We start from the raw sequence: 17281 nt of genomic DNA, 5'->3' as shown, positions 1-17281 counted from the left end.
TAGTTTAAATCATATTATTTTTCAATTCTATAGGTCAGAAAACCAAGATTGTCTCATTGGATTAAAATCAAGCTCTCAGAAGGACTCAGTTCTTTTCTGAACATTCTACATTCTGTTTTTTTTGTCCTTTCCATTTTCTAATGGCCACTTGCACTGATCAGCTGCTTGTTCCCATCCTCCATCTTCAAAGCCAGCAGTGGGTAGGCAGGGGTTGGGGAGGGCTAATAAGTTCTTTTCACATCCTCTTACTCTGAAGTTCCCTCTCCCACTTTCAGCTTTTATAGCCATTATGATTATACTGGACTCAACTAAGTAATTCAGGATGACCTCTCTATTTAAAGGTCACATTATTAACAATCTTAATTCTATCAGCAATCTTAATTCCCCTTTGCCATGTGACCTAACTTATTTACAGGGCCTGGGGTTAGAATATAAACATTTTGAGGGATGGAAGTTTTCTGTCTATTCACTCAAATCAATAAACTAAAGGAATAAGTAAACATAGCAACAACAATAGCAACAAAAATCATGAAAAGGAAATGACTTACAGAGTTTCTATATTACTTAAAATGTTACTTTTAAACAATAAATTAAGAGAGATGCAAAGGACTAAGGAAGCATGGTCAATTGAGACTATCTAATTTTGGTAACAGTAAGAAAAAAGTGAAGAAAAGTGAACAGAACAGACTCTTTAAGGCTTGCGGGACAACATCAAACTTTATGCATAATGGGTCTCCCAAAGGAGAGGAGGCAAAGGTGCAGAAAGAATAATGTTTCAAGAAATATTTTGAAATCTTCTCAAATTTGATGGAAAACAAGTCTAAGAAGCTAACACACTCCAACATAGAAAAACAAACAAAAAAATCCACACCCAGATATAAATATCATAATCAAATTGTTTAAAGGCAAAGATAGAAGGTAACCTTGAAGGCAACAAAATAAGTGACTTATTAAATGCAGGAATCCTCAGTAAGCTGAACAACTGATTATTCATCTAAAAAAAAAAACACAAAAACTTGGAGTCCAGAAAGCTGTATAAACCCAAGAAATATATTAAAAGAACAAAGGGAAATACAATGGTGCACAAGATAATATCTATTTAGTAGAAAATTGTAATAATGGAAAATAAAAACAGTGACAATATAATGCATATAAAAAATACAGCAAATGACAGACATAAGACTTGGACATCAGTAACTACACTAATTACAAATGTACTAAACATTCCAATCAAAAACTAAGGCTTTAAAAAAAAACCTAATCCAATTATATGTTGTCCACAAAATATACACTTTTGATTCAAAGACACAAATAGGTTGGAAGTAAAAGGATGGGGAAAAATATATACCATGCAAACAATAACCAAAAAGGAGCCAAGGAGACTATACTATACTAACACCAAACAAGAAAGACCTGGAACAAGAAATCTTATTAGAAATAAAGTAGGACATTTTTCAATGATATAAATTCTGATTAATCAAAAAGATTTAACATTTTAAGCATATATTCATGTAACAATAGAGTTGCAAAATACATGAGGAAAAATTGACAGATTCATCATGTAAAACAATTCTCCAATAGTTGAAGATTTCAACATGCCATTTTCAAGAATGGATAAAACAGTGAAAAGAAAATCAACAGTAAAATAGAAGACTTGAACAAATCTGTAAACTAATAGATACACATAAAAACACCACCCAGCAATGGAATGTATATTCTTTTCAGGAAGACATATAACATTTTCAAGGATAGATGCTATGTAAAGCTATAAAATAAGCCACAATAGATCTAAAAAGATTAAAAATATGTTCTCCAACCATAATGGAATGAAATTATGACTAACCATGAAAAAAACTGGGAAATTTGGAAATACATAGAAATTAAATAACATTTCTAAGTGACCAAATGCTTTAAAGAAGAAATGTCATAAAATATTAGATGATACTTTGAAGTGAGTAAAAATGAATATACAACACACTAAAAACTTATGGGATGCAAGAAAGCACTTCTCAAGCAAAATTTGTAGCTGCAAATTATATTTAAAAAATCTCAGAAAAATAAGCTAACATTCTATCAGAAGCTGATGAACACAAGCAAACTCTAGAAAATGGAATAACCTAATATTCCATCTTAATAAAGACTAGAACATAAAGAATTATATAACAAAAAACAATAAAGAAAATGAATGAAACCAAAAACTGGTTCTTTGCAAAAAATCAACAAAAATGGAAAAAATATATTTAATTATATATATATATTTATATAAATATATATTTTTATTTATATATATTTTAAATCATTTTTTATTTTTGAAGGGATTATGCTCAATGAACTAAGTCAGAAGGAAAAAGAAAAAATATCAGATGGTTTCACTTATAGGAGGAATACAGGGGAATCAAATAAGGCATTAGGGAAAAATAATAACAATAAAAACATAACAAAACAAAACAAAAATAAACACACAACTATAAATCAGAGACATTCTGCATGGGAGGGGAAGGGAGAGGGACCAAACTAGAGAGGGAAGAACACAAGGGACTGTGGTGATACAGTGAACTGGTAGTGGAAATTCTATGTGGACTACACCTGTGAAAAGAAAGCAAACATTGCAACAAAATGGAGAAAATTTTAGACTAACACAAGTGAGCTAAGACCAAATTATTAAAATTGGGAGTGAAAGAGGATAACCAGTTCTTTATTACCAAATCTACAGAGATAAAAAAGTATTATACTAGAATATTACAAACAATTGTGTACCATGAAATGAGATAACCAAGGTAAAATAGACAATTTCTTAGAAAGACAGACTATTCAAATTGACTAACAAAACAGAAAATCTGAATAGACATATAAAAACAAATGAATTTCATTATTAATCAAAAAACTTCCTACAAAGTATACACCAGGTCCATATATTTTTCCTGGTGAATTCTATGAAACACTTAAAGAATTAGCATAAATCCTTCACAAACTCTTTCAAAATATAACAAAGAAGGAAACCTTCTCAAATGATTCTAAGTAGCTAGTTTCAGCATGATAACAGAACCAGAGACGTCCAATGAAAGGACACTACAGACTAAGATCCTCTTTAAAGACAGACACAAAAAAAAAATCAACAAAATACTAGTAAATGAATCCAGCAACATCTGAAACAGATTATGCTCCATGACAAAGAGGGATTTGTCCCAGGAAAGCAGAGTTTTAACATGAAAATCAGTGTTCATGGACAAAAATCATGATCATCTCAATAAATGTAGAATAAGTATTTGATAAAATCCAAACCATTTCATGATTAAAATCACTTAACAGAATAAGAATAAAAAGAAAGATTCTCAATCTGATAAATACCACTGAAGAAAAATACACACCTAATATCACATTTAATGGGAAAACTTAAAGCTTTCTTTTAAATCCAGGAACAAGACAAGGATATCACCAGTTCTATTGTTATTTAACATTGTATGTGAGGCTCTACCTAGCATAAGTAGGAAATAAAAAAAAAAAAATCATCCAAATTGGAAAGGTAGTTAAATTATTTCTAAAGGCAGATGACATGATTTTATAAGTAGAATATCCGAAGACATCCTCAAAAGCTTATCAGTAATAAATGAGTTGAGCCAAGTTGTAGGCTATGGGATCATTACACAAGATCATTTGTATTTTTATACAGTAGCAAATAAAAATCTGAAAGCGTGATTTACAACAGCATCAAAACATAAAATATTCAGGAACAAATTTAATTATAGTCACAAGCTTTTTCTTCAAAAAACTCCAAAACATCATTACAAAAATTAAAGGAATTCATATCTAAATATATGAAAAGAAGCACATGTTCATGGGTTGGAAGATAAATATTCTTAACATGAAAATATTTCTGTCATCAACATATTCAATAAATCCTAATTGATATCCCAATTGCATTTTTTTACAGAAATTAACAAATTGATACTAAATTGTTTATATAAATGCAAGAGACTCAATACAATAAAATAATTTTTAAGGACTAAAAATAAAGTAATTATATTTTCTGACTTCAAAATTGCTGCAAAGCTACAGTATTCGGGAGTGTGGTAATAGATTTTAAAGACTTAAATGTAAGACCTGAAACCACAAACCCCTAAGCTTCTAGAAGGAAACATATCAGCATCATAGATGTCAGTTTTGGTAGAGCTTTTTTGGATTTGACACCAAAAATAAAGGCAACAAAAACAGAAATAGTGTGACCACATCAAACTGAAAAAATTCTGCACAGCAAGAGAAACAACAATTAAACGAACCTACTGATTAGGAGAAAATTTTGCAAATCATGTATCTGATAAGGAGTTAATGGCCAATATTTAAAAATGCATATAATTCAGTAGCACAAAACATAAATTGATTTAAAAATGGGTAGAGCTTCTAAGTAGACACTTTTGCAAAGAACACATATATATGGTCAACGGGTACATGACAAGGTCTAAAAATTACTAATCATCAGGAAAATACAAATCAAATACATGATGATGCAAATCAAAACCACACTGAGCTATCTCACCTCACCACCTTTTAGGATAATTATTATCCAAAAGACAAAATATAACAAGTGATGGGGAGGATGTGGCAAGTGTTGTCAAGAAGGTGAATAAAGGGGGGTATTTGTACACTGTTAGTAAATCGGTAGAGTCACTCTGGAAAACAGTATGAAGGTTCTTCAAAGAAAACAAACAACCAAACAAAGTACAATATGATCACTTCTGCTATTTATCTTAAGGAAGTAATGAATCTATCTCAAAGACATATTTTTATACTACCATGCTCACTGCAACATTATTTGCAATAGCCAAGATATAGAAATAACCTAAGTGTCTGTTAATGAATGAATGGGTAAAAAAGATGTGAAATATATACAGATATATGTACACACATTTTATATATACACACTACATGATCATTAATACTATTCAATCATGCAAAAGAAGGAAATCTCAAGAATAACATGGATGAATTGATAGAACATTATGCTAAGTGAAATAAGCTAGAGAAATACTGTATAATTTATTGCAGATTCGATTAAAAAAATCATACTCATAGTAATAGAGAGCAGAATGTCAGAGGTTAGGGGTGGAGGTACAGGAAAATGCTGGTCAAAGTCCTTCAGTTATGAGTAAGTTCTGGTGACACAATATACAGGATGTGACTATAGTTAATAATCAGTATAGCTAAGAGAGAAGATCTTAACCACTCTCACTGCAAAATAAATAAATAAATAAATAAATAAATAAATAAATAAATAAATAAATAAATAAATAAATAATAAATACAGATAACAGATGAGGCAATTGATGTGTTAACCAATTGCAGTAACAATTTCAAGATATTTACATAAATTATAATGTACATTTTTAGCATATTGAGTATATTGAGTCAATTATGCCTCAATAAAGCTGAAACAAAACAAGACTGTGGTACTGGCTTAAGGGTAGACATAAAGGCAAAGGAATAGAATTGAGGTTACATAAATAACCTTTTACACATCTATAGTCAAATGAGTTTTTAAAAGGTGCCAAGACCATTTAATAGGGGGAAAAAAAACTTTCAACAAGTGGAATTTGGACATTTTAGGTAAAGAGTAAATACAAAAATAAATTCTGTTAGTCCCACCTATCATTTAAAGAGATAGTCTTGCAATTTTGAATGTAGGAGAACAGTTTTCTATACAGAAATATTAGTAAAGGAATAATATCTTATGTGAACAATAAAAGAGGTCTGCACATTCTAAGCAAGAGGTTGAATTCCATTCAATTTGTGGCTTTTTTCCCTTCCTCCAAAGGCTGCCTACTCACTTCATGCCAAAACCACCATACTTACTTCTTGGCAAATTGTGAACTAAATTATGCCTACTGTTTTAATCACTCAAAAGTAGAAACTGACTTTTCCAAATCCTGGTTAAATCTGAATGAATACATAGCTGATCTAAAAGTGATTTGGGTAAGTTTATTCTCCATAACCAACAAAATTATGACAGTGAGCAGAAGATTCATCTACACTGAGCAAATAGTATAACAAGAGTCCTGAATTGAAGTTATTTATTTAGAAAAGAAAAAAAAAGGTTTATTACAAATCCTCAAGTGTCCTTTAGTCCACAAGTCAGCAAAACACAGAAACAATGGAGAAACCTTTTTTTAAGTGGGTGTTGGCAGATGTTAGCCAAGCAATGATTTTTGAAAAGTTAAATGGTGCTCTACTAATGTTTTCACCAGACTACAAACACAGACACAAGATGGTCCCTGGCCAACAATGAAAGGCAACAGGATTTTAGATTTATTTGTTATAATGTTGGTGTAGTGAGAAGGGCCATAAGCCAAGTATGTGTTTGGCCAAAACAGTGGTTAAACTACCATTTATGAATGATGACTAGGAACCAAGCATCAGGCTAAGATTTTCACTTGTAGCCTTTCATTTAATCCTCACAACAACCTTTCCAATGATTATTATTATCCCTTCCCATTTTACAGATGAAAAAGCTGAGTTTTTAAAAAGTTAACATGTAAGCCAACTCTCCTCCAGTATTCACTTTGTAGAACAGGGACCCACACTCAAAGCCTCGATTTTCAGCCACAACATTCTACTTCTGGATGTCTCACCTTAGTTAATTTCCCCCAGAAAATAATTAAGTACAGATGAAATGAATGCTTGAGCCATTAGACTCCAAATTATCATTTGTTTGTGGAAACATCTGTCTCAGTTGGCAAATATACGATGTTTAGATACAATTTCATAGTTTGTTCTAGAGAATAAGAACTTCCAGAATTATGAAACTGATGATCAAAAAGGACCACCAACTGAGAGCCTCTGTCTTTCAAAATAGACAGAGCTCCCTAGAAAACCCAGGGGACCATGAGCATGCTTTTCTTCTCATGACCATGACTTGGTCTTCTACTCCAGGAGACCATCCACCCTTACTTACTTCATCTTCTGGAAACACTTTTTTCCATGATTGAGAAAACTGAAAGCATCTAAAATCTCCTTTATAAGAAAGCAAACTATTAAACAATTGGAAAGCTGAGTTTTCTTAGGATTGAATACTTCTGGATGACAATTGTAGTAAATTTTCATTTGCTGAATGTATCACCGGAGCAATAAAGATTGGAATTAAACCCTAACTTAAAAGGCAACTATAGAGTTGGTTGAATAAGTGAATAAATAAACTGAATGAAATGATCACAGCTTCCCTATAAACTTTTCAATGTTCCTCTTAATAGCAGAATTAGATAACAATACTTCAGAAACATTTAGAGCAAAAGAGTATAACTGAACTAATTCCTCTCTTGTTCTTGATACTATAAGTTCCTGTTACTGACTTCGAAGGATGATTACCTTTACTAGAAATGATTCTATCTATAGTAATCAGAGCATGCCATTTAATAACTCAAGTCTTTAAGCTATTCTACTTCTCTTTCTCCACCCTATCCTATGGAGTAGTTCACAACAGGTTAAATTGTCATTGAAATCTATCATCACTCTGTCCCTTAGAAATTTCTACCTTTTTGAACATGTGTAATGCTCACTGAAGTTATTAATATAAGAATGGAGAGAACAGAATCAAGTTTGGAACCATATGCATCTGATGCTGCTGTCACACGTGCCAATATGTCACATGTCATGTGTACTTAGCCAACTACTTTCTCTAGGTTGATCACAGCCAGTATTAGATTAAATGTTAACTTTATCATTCATTTTTCCTTCAGGTTGATTAACTGTTATCCAGACATTCAAAATCATACTAGCTGAAACATTTTCAGCTCCTACTAGATCTCACCTCTTTGGTGAGACAGAGATCATGGTTAGCATAGAATTTAAACCAAAAGTTAGTTTGACTCCAATGGCTGAGATGATCACAACATATAAAACTATCCTACTTAACTGTTTCCTCTTAGTTAACAATGGAGGCCAAATAAGAACTGAAATTGTTGAAAGGAGAAGATAAAGAAGAGCAGGAGTCTCAGGGTAGAAAAATAGGGACAAGGAGAGCAAGTCCACCATCAGTATTCAAAGACAGAATTCAAAGATTCTCAAAAGAAATAAAACAGAAAAAGCTAACAATCTGATCACTTAACAACATGTCCTCAGAAGGAAAACTACAGTTATCTTTACTAGGACATATAATTTACCACTGGTAAATTTATGGCACCAGTAAAACAAACAAACAAAAAAATTACCTCAAGCATATAGTTGGGTGGAAGTCTAGATCTGAGATGCTGGAGACAACTATTAAAGAGCATTAGGAAGAGATAAAAGGCTTTACAAGGAACAAGATAAATTCAAGGCAACTTAAGGTAGGGAAGGACCAACCTGCCCCGCCTGCCAGCAAGCATGGTAAGGTAATCCCAAGATGGAGATAGTCAAATGTTAGTCTTTAAGTTGATTAATTAGAGAAAAAAACTAAGGGCCTCCGAATGAACATAATTTGTATGTGTTGACATCCACAAGTTACGTGTTTCCATTTGGGGATCTCGGGAAAGAATAAATCAGTTTATTTGAACCATTAAGGGACCTAATGATTTGAGTCTTTTAACTGGCTGAGTTAAATAAAAGAAAATATGTAAAGAAGCAAATTAGAAGAACTTAATATCCAATTAAGGCATTTTTTTCATTCACTCACTATTTTATTCTTTCATTTGTTAAACATATATTGACAGCCTATTTTACATCCGAAATTAAACTAGACTTTGGACATTACTATAGGTTTGGACTAGGAAAAAAAAAAAAAAGAATTCTACCATCTGTGAAAGATGTCTCCACTCTGAGTACTGCAGAATAGCTGAAGAGGCTGGAGTCAGTAAAACAAATACTTTGTTTGCTGTAAAGAAGTTCTGCAACAAGAAGTAACAAAGTGCCAGTAAAAGTCCAGATACAAAAGTTCACCTGTCATGTTGACAAGTTGCTGGAAGGAAGAACATATGATAATTGACTACAGGCTCTGGCCCTCCATCTCTATAGGGATTTTTTAGTATAAGAGGTTCAAGTAGCGTTGGCCCTCATATATCCACCCCCACAGACAGATATGAGATGTTGACTTTGTAAATGAAAGGATGACTTTGAACTTATGATCAGTGCTCCTCCTTTATCATTATCCAAGGATGTCAGAAACTAACCTGCTAGAAGTTAATCAGATGTCTCCATTCCCATTCTAGAACACCCTTGTTCTAGAACACCCTTGTTCTAGAACACCCTTGTTCTAGAACACCCTTGTTCTAGAATGGGAATGGAGACATCTGATTAACTTCCAGCAGGTTAATTTCTGACATCCTTGGATGTTAACAAGACCCTAGTTCTAGAATGTGTTATGTATTCTTTCTGTGCATGCAACTTATCTATATAAACTGAGACCAAACCTCTAAAGGTGGGTCAATTAGAGAAGTCTCATGGCTGTTCCCCTGGTTTAGGGCCTGAGTGACTCTGAATCACCTCTTTTAATAAACTTCTAATTTATTAAAGTCTGATTTCACTTTACACAGTGATTGTTTCAGTTGACATAGGTTAAGTTGCTTATAAAAGAGTGAATGTATGAATGAATGGATGGATGGATGGATGGATGGATGGATGGATGGATAAAAGATTTAACAAGCAATCACATGAATTAGAGATAATGACTAATGAGTAAGTGAAAACCTTTGAAAAAATCAAAAGTGAAGACTTCTGTGAATTCTCCTTAGCTATATTAGAAAAGGCCAAGTCTACAATTCTTGGCCCTTTCTTATGAGTCTCCAGAGATGTGAAGTCTTAAATTGAAGGTCAGGAAGTCTCTCAAGTTTACTGTGAAGCTGTAATATTCATGAGGTGTTCATAGCCACCCGGACTTTTTATTAAAGCATGAAAGAGAAGATCTTCAGCCAAGCTTAGCTTCTACTTACAAAATCCCTCTCATAGGCAGGCAAGAAAAGCACAGACAAGATTAAGGAACAACCTTGAAACTTCTTTTTGGCAAATGTTGTCTGAGGAAAGTTATCACTTAATAGAATTCAAATAATTAAAAACATGAGTAGTGTATTTATTTATGATCTCTAGCACGACCTGTGTGACATCTGGAAAATTGAAGATCTTTAAATAAGGAATCATAATTACAATAATGTAAAAAGAGTATTTAGATTCTTTTCACATAGATTGAAATAAACACTTGTTGCATTTACATGCCAATTCAATAAAAATGAGCCCACCATGTAAAAAAGCACAGACATAGCTTTTTGTTAAGACACAAGATGACATTACCATGCACATGCAGCCGAATCTCCTGCTGTGCTTCTCCAGCCGCATTGGTAGCCACACATGTGTATCTGCCAGCATCCTCCATCAGGGCTTTGGCTATTTGCAGAACGCGACCAGAAGACTGTATCTAATTGGGAGCAGAAAGCATGGCCGCATTTTGACTTTGCACTTGGACTTGCAAACATTTGCTGAGATAGACAAACTCATTTAAATTTATAACATCTAATTATAGTTTATGCCAATATCCTAATTATTTCTGGACATATTAGAGCCAGATCACTTCATCATACACAAGAAAACAGACTAATGTGACTGAAAAACTTATTTATTACAAAATATAAAATAAAATAACCTAAGGCCAGCCTGTTGGGATAATCATTAAATTCCACTGAAAAAATAGATTTTTAGCACCAATGAGATATGTGCTGAAAATTTAAGCTATTTGAAAAAAAAATCATGGTTACATTTATATAACACTTCATAAATAGTTTTAGAGCAGCGATCTTTTTTGATTAAATGGTCATAGATACCAGAAAAGCAATAAAAGTCATAAAATATGAGTAATGGGAATGCAGATGATTTTTTTCCTGAACTACTTTTCCTTACTTCTCTCTTAAACTCATTGCACCTGGCACCTGGCACCCATCATTTTGAACTGGTGATTGAACAGTTAATCTTGAAAACTAATTATTCTGAGGTTCCTCGTTAACTTTCAACTGCAATATTCAGTAGCTTACATAGTAAATTCATATTCTCTTTCACTAGCTACAACATTGAGAATCGTTGACTACCTACTCTAAATTTCACTATCCTTTGGGTATTGGAGATACAGCATTTTCTCAGTTAATTCCTTTGGAGATTACGGGATCTGCTTCCTCTTCCTGTATCATAAAGAGGAAACTTAGATTTCTGTTAGTTTTCATCCAAATCCATGGCTTTGGTAATAAGTTCTGTGCAGACTCCTACATTTGCAGTGTTGACCGCAATTTCCTGAGCCCTACACACATGCTGGATAGGTTATCACATGACATGTAACATATACAAAAGCGGAGCTTGTAAATGTTTTCCTTGTCTCTCTAAAACCTACTTCTCTTTGCATGTTTCCAATCATCTGGGTTATGGAATCAATCCACTTTAATTTTCATATTAATTATACCACTCTTTCTCAGATCTCCTGTTTTCCATTCTCAGTCGCTGTGGGATTATAATACTGATACTTCAGTGTCTCCAACATCACAAACTGTTCATCTAACTAGCATGCTGCTGCCAGAATAATTTGTCTAACAAGCAAATTTGATCCTTTTACCAAGCCCCCTTCAAAGCTCATTCATGATTTCCTACTTTGCCCAAAATGAAATCTGAACTCAGTATAGCCTTCCAGGTTCACAACATTCTCACCCCAAATGATCTTCTCTCATGCTCCCATGTAAAATTCCACTTAAACTATTCTCCAGCCATACTGTACTAAACATATTAAGCAACACACTGATGCATTTATATTCACTTCTGGACTTTTGCACATGGCCTTTAAATGCCATAATTTCTTAAGACTGAAATAGCTCAGTCCTCTCATTTCTTACTCTTTTTTTTCCTCCCCTTGGATTAACTCTTTACTCTCCCCTTAGACTAACTCATGTGCCCCTGTGTTTAAATGAAAGTTGTGAGGAGCAGGAATGGCCACTGAGCAGGTTTTCTAGGATCCCATGCAGACCAGGTAAAGAGGAGTTCTGGAGTCCTCAGGCGTTTTGCAGGTCTTTTATTGGGGTTTACCAGGCATATGGCAGGCAGGGGTGCTGGGGGGCCGGGAGGCTGGCAGGCCTCCCAACCCCCAGCAAGTCTTCACTCTATCCGTGCTCTCCGGCATTCTCTGCTTCTCTCTCTGCTTCTGCTGCTTCTTTCTTGGCTTCTCTTTTGGCTTCTGCTGCTGCTTTCTCGCCTTCTGGCGTCCCTGTGACGCCGCCCTTAAAAAGCACAGTCTTAGCACAGGTGTACCCACTTCAGGTGCCCGCCATCAGGCATGCATTCAGGATCACAGGGTTCCCTCATCTATCCTGATGGTGGGAGGGCAGAAAAGCCTGATACCTTTTACCTTACCCTACAGTCCACCCCCTCAGGGTTTTCTGCCATATTGTCTTCATATGTACAATTTTGTCTCTTAGCAAACATAAACAATGCAGCCATAGCCCATAAAAGCAAATACATCACAATAACAACAAAATACAACAGAACACAAATAAGTCCAGGCAGGGCCCCAACCTAGTGCAAAAGACAATTATTGGTACCAGCAGATGAGCCACCAAATCTGCTGCCGAAGGCACTGCTCATACGAGGGAGGGGAATCACTCACGGCATCTACTGTAACACACCAGGAGCCGTCAGGCTTCCTGGCCTTCTCTGGCTGTAGTCTCGGCTACAAGCCGCACACAGTATCCACCCCCAGGATGCACTAGCTCTGGGATTGGCGATTCTATTCTGTTGGGGGTAATCGCCAACCCTCAGGGTTTCTGTCTGCAGTAGTCACTCCAACACTCGGCTTTCATAGCCACCAATGCGACTTGCAGACCCCTGCACTCAGGCCAACCCACTGCACGAGCACATGGGTCGGGGATCCAAACTCTACATGCAGCTTGGGCTCCACCCCAAGCCAAGTTCCCCACCCGTCCCCCAAAGACAGGTTCCTCAGCTCCTCACCCTCACTCAAGAATGAGCAAGGCATCACCCACAGGTGATTTTATGAGACTCACAGTTCTTCAGCATACTCAGGCTTGCTTAATAGCCACTCAGGGCTTCTTAACTTAGCATCAGCACCAGCTTTTGCCTTCTCAGTTGGCTTTTCTCCTCTGCCTGGCTGCTGGGCATACACAGGCTGCTTTTGGCCATCTAGGCCCACTGGCCACCCCCAGATTCTCAAAAAGAAAAGACATAACTGCCAGGTTCTCCGCCTTCTGTCAGGATTGTCAGTCCAACTCCATTAGTCCAAGTCCATCAGGCCACTCCCTGCATCAGCACTGGCAAGCTCCGAATCATGGTCCTCTTTCCCTGATGATTCTCCTGCCTCAGGGGTCATTGGCTGGTCCTCTCAGGTGTCTCCTCCTCCAGCTGAGGTCTCATCCAGCAGCTCCTGGACGGTGTCCACCTTCTGTGCTGCCATGGCGCCTCCAGCATCATCACAGGCAAACAGTCTGTTCTCCTTAGTCCCTCCAGATCTTCGGAGGGCTCCAATACCCATCTACATGGATCCTGCCGACTACGTCAATTGTTCAAATGGAAGTTGTGAGGAGCAGGAATGGCCACTGAGCAGGTTTTCTAGGATCCCATGCAGACCGGGTAAAGAGGAGTTCTGGAGTCCTCAGGGGTTTTGCAGGTCTTTTATTGGGGTTTACCAGGCATATGGCAGGCAGGAGTGCTGGGGGGCCGGGAGGCTGGCAGGCCTCCCAACCCCCAGCAAGTCTTCACTCTATCCGTGCTCTCCGGCATTCTCTGCTTCTCTCTCTGCTTCTGCTGCTTCTTTCTTGGCTTCTCTTTTGGCTTCTGCTGCTGCTTTCTCGCCTTCTGGCGTCCCTGTGACGCCACCCTTAAAAAGCATAGTCGTAGCGCAGGTGTACCCACTTCAGGTGCCCGCCATCAGGCATGCATTCAGGATCACAGGGTTCCCTCATCTATCCTGATGGTGGGAGGGCAGAAAAGCCTGATACCTTTTACCTTACCCTACCCCCTGGCTTTGTAAGAGTAGCCCTTGTGGCCCCTGGTTCTCTGAAGTTACTGGGGCCCTCAGCTGTGTGCATTGGCCATGGTAGCTGGGTTTGATGGCTGACCCTGCACAGCTGGTTTTGGGTTTAGAGAAAAAAGAGAGAAAAAAAAATAGCAGTTTTGGAGACAGATGGATCAGGTTTGAATCTGGTCAGTGTCCTTTAGATGCAGCAGAGCTTACCTGCCCAGCTCCTGCACAAGATGGTGCAGGGTTGTAGGGTAAGTGTAGGGTAAAGAAAATATCAGGCTTTTCTGCCCTTCCGCCATCAGGATAGATGATGGATCCTTGTCCTGAATGCATGCCTGATGGTGGGCACCTGGAATAGGGTGTGGGCATAGGTAGATGGGATTCAGCTGAGCTAAGACTGTGCTTTTAAGGGCGGCGTCACGGGGGGACGCCAGCAGCACCAGCACCAGCACCAGCAGCAGCCGCAGCCGAAGCCGAGAAGCAGCAGAACGAACGCTAGAGAGCCCAGATAGAGTGAGGACTTGCTGGGGGCTGGGAGGCCTGCCAGCCTCCCAGCCCCCAGCCAGCACCCCTGCCTGCCATATGCCTGGTGAACCCCAAATAAAAAACCTGCAAAACTACTGAGGACTCTGACTCCTCCTTTACCCGATCTGCATGGGATCAGAAAACCTGCACTGTATCCAGTCCTGCCCCTACAATTGGCGTAAGTCGGCAAGATCCATGCAGACAGGTATTGGAGCTCTCCGAAGACCTGGAGGGACTAAGGAGTAAAAGACTGCCTGTGACGACGCTGGAGGCACCATGGCGGTATAGAAGATGGATACGTCCACGAGCTACAGGATGAGACCTGGCGTGAAGGAGAGGCCCGAAAGGACCAGCCAACGACACCGGATAGGACCAGCCAACGACACCGGAAAGGACCAGCCAACGACACCGGAAAGGACCAGCCAATGACCCCTGAGGCAGCAGGCCATTGCTGAAGCAGGGAGAGGCCAATGGACTGATAGACTGATGAACTGATGATTTTGGACTGACAATCCCGCCAGAAGGCAGAGGACCTTAGCAGGTTATGTTTATTTTTTGAGAATCTGGGGGTGGCCAGTGGGCCTAGATGGCCAAAAGCAGCCTGTGTATGCCCAGTGGCCAGGTGGAGGAGAAAAGCCAACTAAGGTGGCAAAAGCTGGTACTGATGCTAAGTTGAGAAGCCCTAAAGCGGCTGTTAAGCAGCCTGGGTATGCTGAAGCCCTGTGAGTCTCGTAAAATCACCTATGGGTGATGCCCTGCTCATTCTTGAGTGAGGGTGAGGAGCTGAGGAGCCCGTCCTTGGGGGACGGGTGGGGAATGTGGCTTGGGGTGGAGCCCAAGCCAAATGCAAAGTTTGGATCCCCAACCCATGTGCTTGTGCAGTGGGTTGGCTTGAGAGCAGGGGTCTGTGAGTCGCATGGGTGGCCATGAAGGCCGAGTGTTGGAGCGACTGCAGACAGAAACCCTGAGGGTTGGCGATTACCCCCAACAGAATAAAATTGCCAATCCCAGAGCTAGTGCATCCTGGGGGTGGATGCTGTGTGTGCCTTGTAGCCGAGACTACAGCCAGAGAAGGCCAGGAAGCCTGACGGCTCCTGGTGTGTTATAGCAGATGCCGTGTGTGATTTCCCCTCCCTCGTATGAGCAGTGCCTTCGGCAGCAGATTTGGTGGCTCATCTGCTGGTACCAATAATTGTCTTTTGCACTTGGTTGGTGCCCTGCCTGGACTTATTTGTGTTCTGTTGTATTTTGTTATGTTGTATTTTGTTATTTGATGTATTTGCTTTTGTGGGCCATGGCTGCATTGTTTGTTTGCTTAGAAAATTGTGTATATATGTATAGACTGTATGGCAGAAAACCCTGAGGGGGTGGACTGTAGGGTAAAGAAAATATCAGGCTTTTCTGCCCTTCCGCCATCAGGATAGATGATGGATCCTTGTCCTGAATGCATGCCTGATGGTGGGCACCTGGAATAGGGTGTGGGCATAGGTAGATGGGATTCAGCTGAGCTAAGACTGTGCTTTTAAGGGCGGCGTCACGGGGGGACGCCAGCAGCACCAGCACCAGCACCAGCAGCAGCCGCAGCCGAAGCCGAGAAGCAGCAGAACGAACGCTAGAGAGCCCAGATAGAGTGAGGACTTGCTGGGGGCTGGGAGGCCTGCCAGCCTCCCAGCCCCCCAGCCAGCACCCCTGCCTGCCATATGCCTGGTGAACCCCAAATAAAAAACCTGCAAAACTACTGAGGACTCTGACTCCTCCTTTACCCGATCTGCATGGGATCAGAAAACCTGCCTTGTGCCCTGTCCTGCCCCTTACAGTAAGGTAAAAGTATCAGGCTTTCTGCCCTCCCACCATTAGGATAGATGACGGAACCCTTGGGGTCCTGAATGCACGCCTGATGGTGGGCACCTGGAATAGGGTGTGGGCATATGTAGATGGGATTCACCTGGGCTAAGACTGGGCTTTTAAGAGTGGAGTGGCTTTTAACAGGGATGCCAGCAGGAGCAGAGAAGCTGAGAGAATGCCAGCGAGCACAGATAGAGTGAAGACTTGCTGTGGGCTGGGAGACCTGCCAGCCTCCCGGCCCCCCAGTACCCCTGCCTGCTGTATGCCTGGTAAATCCCAATAAAAACCTGCAAAAGCCACTAAGGGCTCCAGGACTCCTCCTTTATTTGGTCTGCTGGATCTGAAAACCTGCTCAGTGTCCTTCCTGCCCTTACAAGTGTAGGGTAAAGAAAATATCAGGCTTTTCTGCCCTCCCGCCATCAGGATAGATGATGGATCCTTGTCCTGAATGCATGCCTGATGGCGGGTACCTGGAATAGAGTGTGGGCATAGGTAGATGTGATTCACCTGGGCTAAGACTGGGCTTTTAAGGGCGGCGTCACGGGGACGCCAACAGCAGCAGCAGAAGCCGAAGAGAAGTCGAGATCACCAGAGAACCCAGATAGAGTGAAGACTTGCTGGGGGCTGGGAGGACTGCCAGCCTCCCAGCTCCCCAGCACCCCTGCCTGCCACGTACCTGCTGAACCCCAATAAAAACCTGCAAAACCACTGAGGACTCAGACTCCTCCTTTACCCAGTCTGCATGGGATCAGAGAACCTACACTGTGTCCGTTCCTGCCTCTTACACAAGGGTGGATAAGATGCACTACTGGGGTGTTGTGCAACCATCCCAGAGCAGAAAGGTTCACTCGATTCAGGCAGATGGATCAAGAGAGGCTGGATTCCCCGGCGGATTTTTACAGAACTTTAATGTTGAATCAGGGAACCAGGGAGGCCAGCAAGGGGGCA

At 39.4% G+C, this 17281-nt stretch overlaps 1 protein-coding gene across 2 annotated transcripts in view; it reads right to left on the bottom strand.

Annotated features, from left to right (window-relative positions):
• Positions 1–17281, bottom strand: part of HMCN1 (hemicentin 1) — a 508306-nt gene that overhangs the window by 179698 nt on the left and 311327 nt on the right. For both annotated transcript variants that reach the window (XM_037506314.2, XM_054693419.1), the window contains exon 36: positions 10249–10372. In XM_037506314.2, the coding sequence (XP_037362211.1) occupies positions 10249–10372 (124 nt within the window). The remainder of the gene's footprint in view (positions 1–10248; positions 10373–17281) is intronic.

The sequence above is a fragment of the Talpa occidentalis genome, unplaced genomic scaffold (assembly GCF_014898055.3).
Source record: "Talpa occidentalis isolate TD23 unplaced genomic scaffold, MPIMG_talOcc4v2.1 talOcc4.12, whole genome shotgun sequence".
Classification (NCBI taxonomy): domain Eukaryota; kingdom Metazoa; phylum Chordata; class Mammalia; order Eulipotyphla; family Talpidae; genus Talpa; species Talpa occidentalis.
This window is presented reverse-complemented; position numbering and strand designations above follow the sequence as displayed.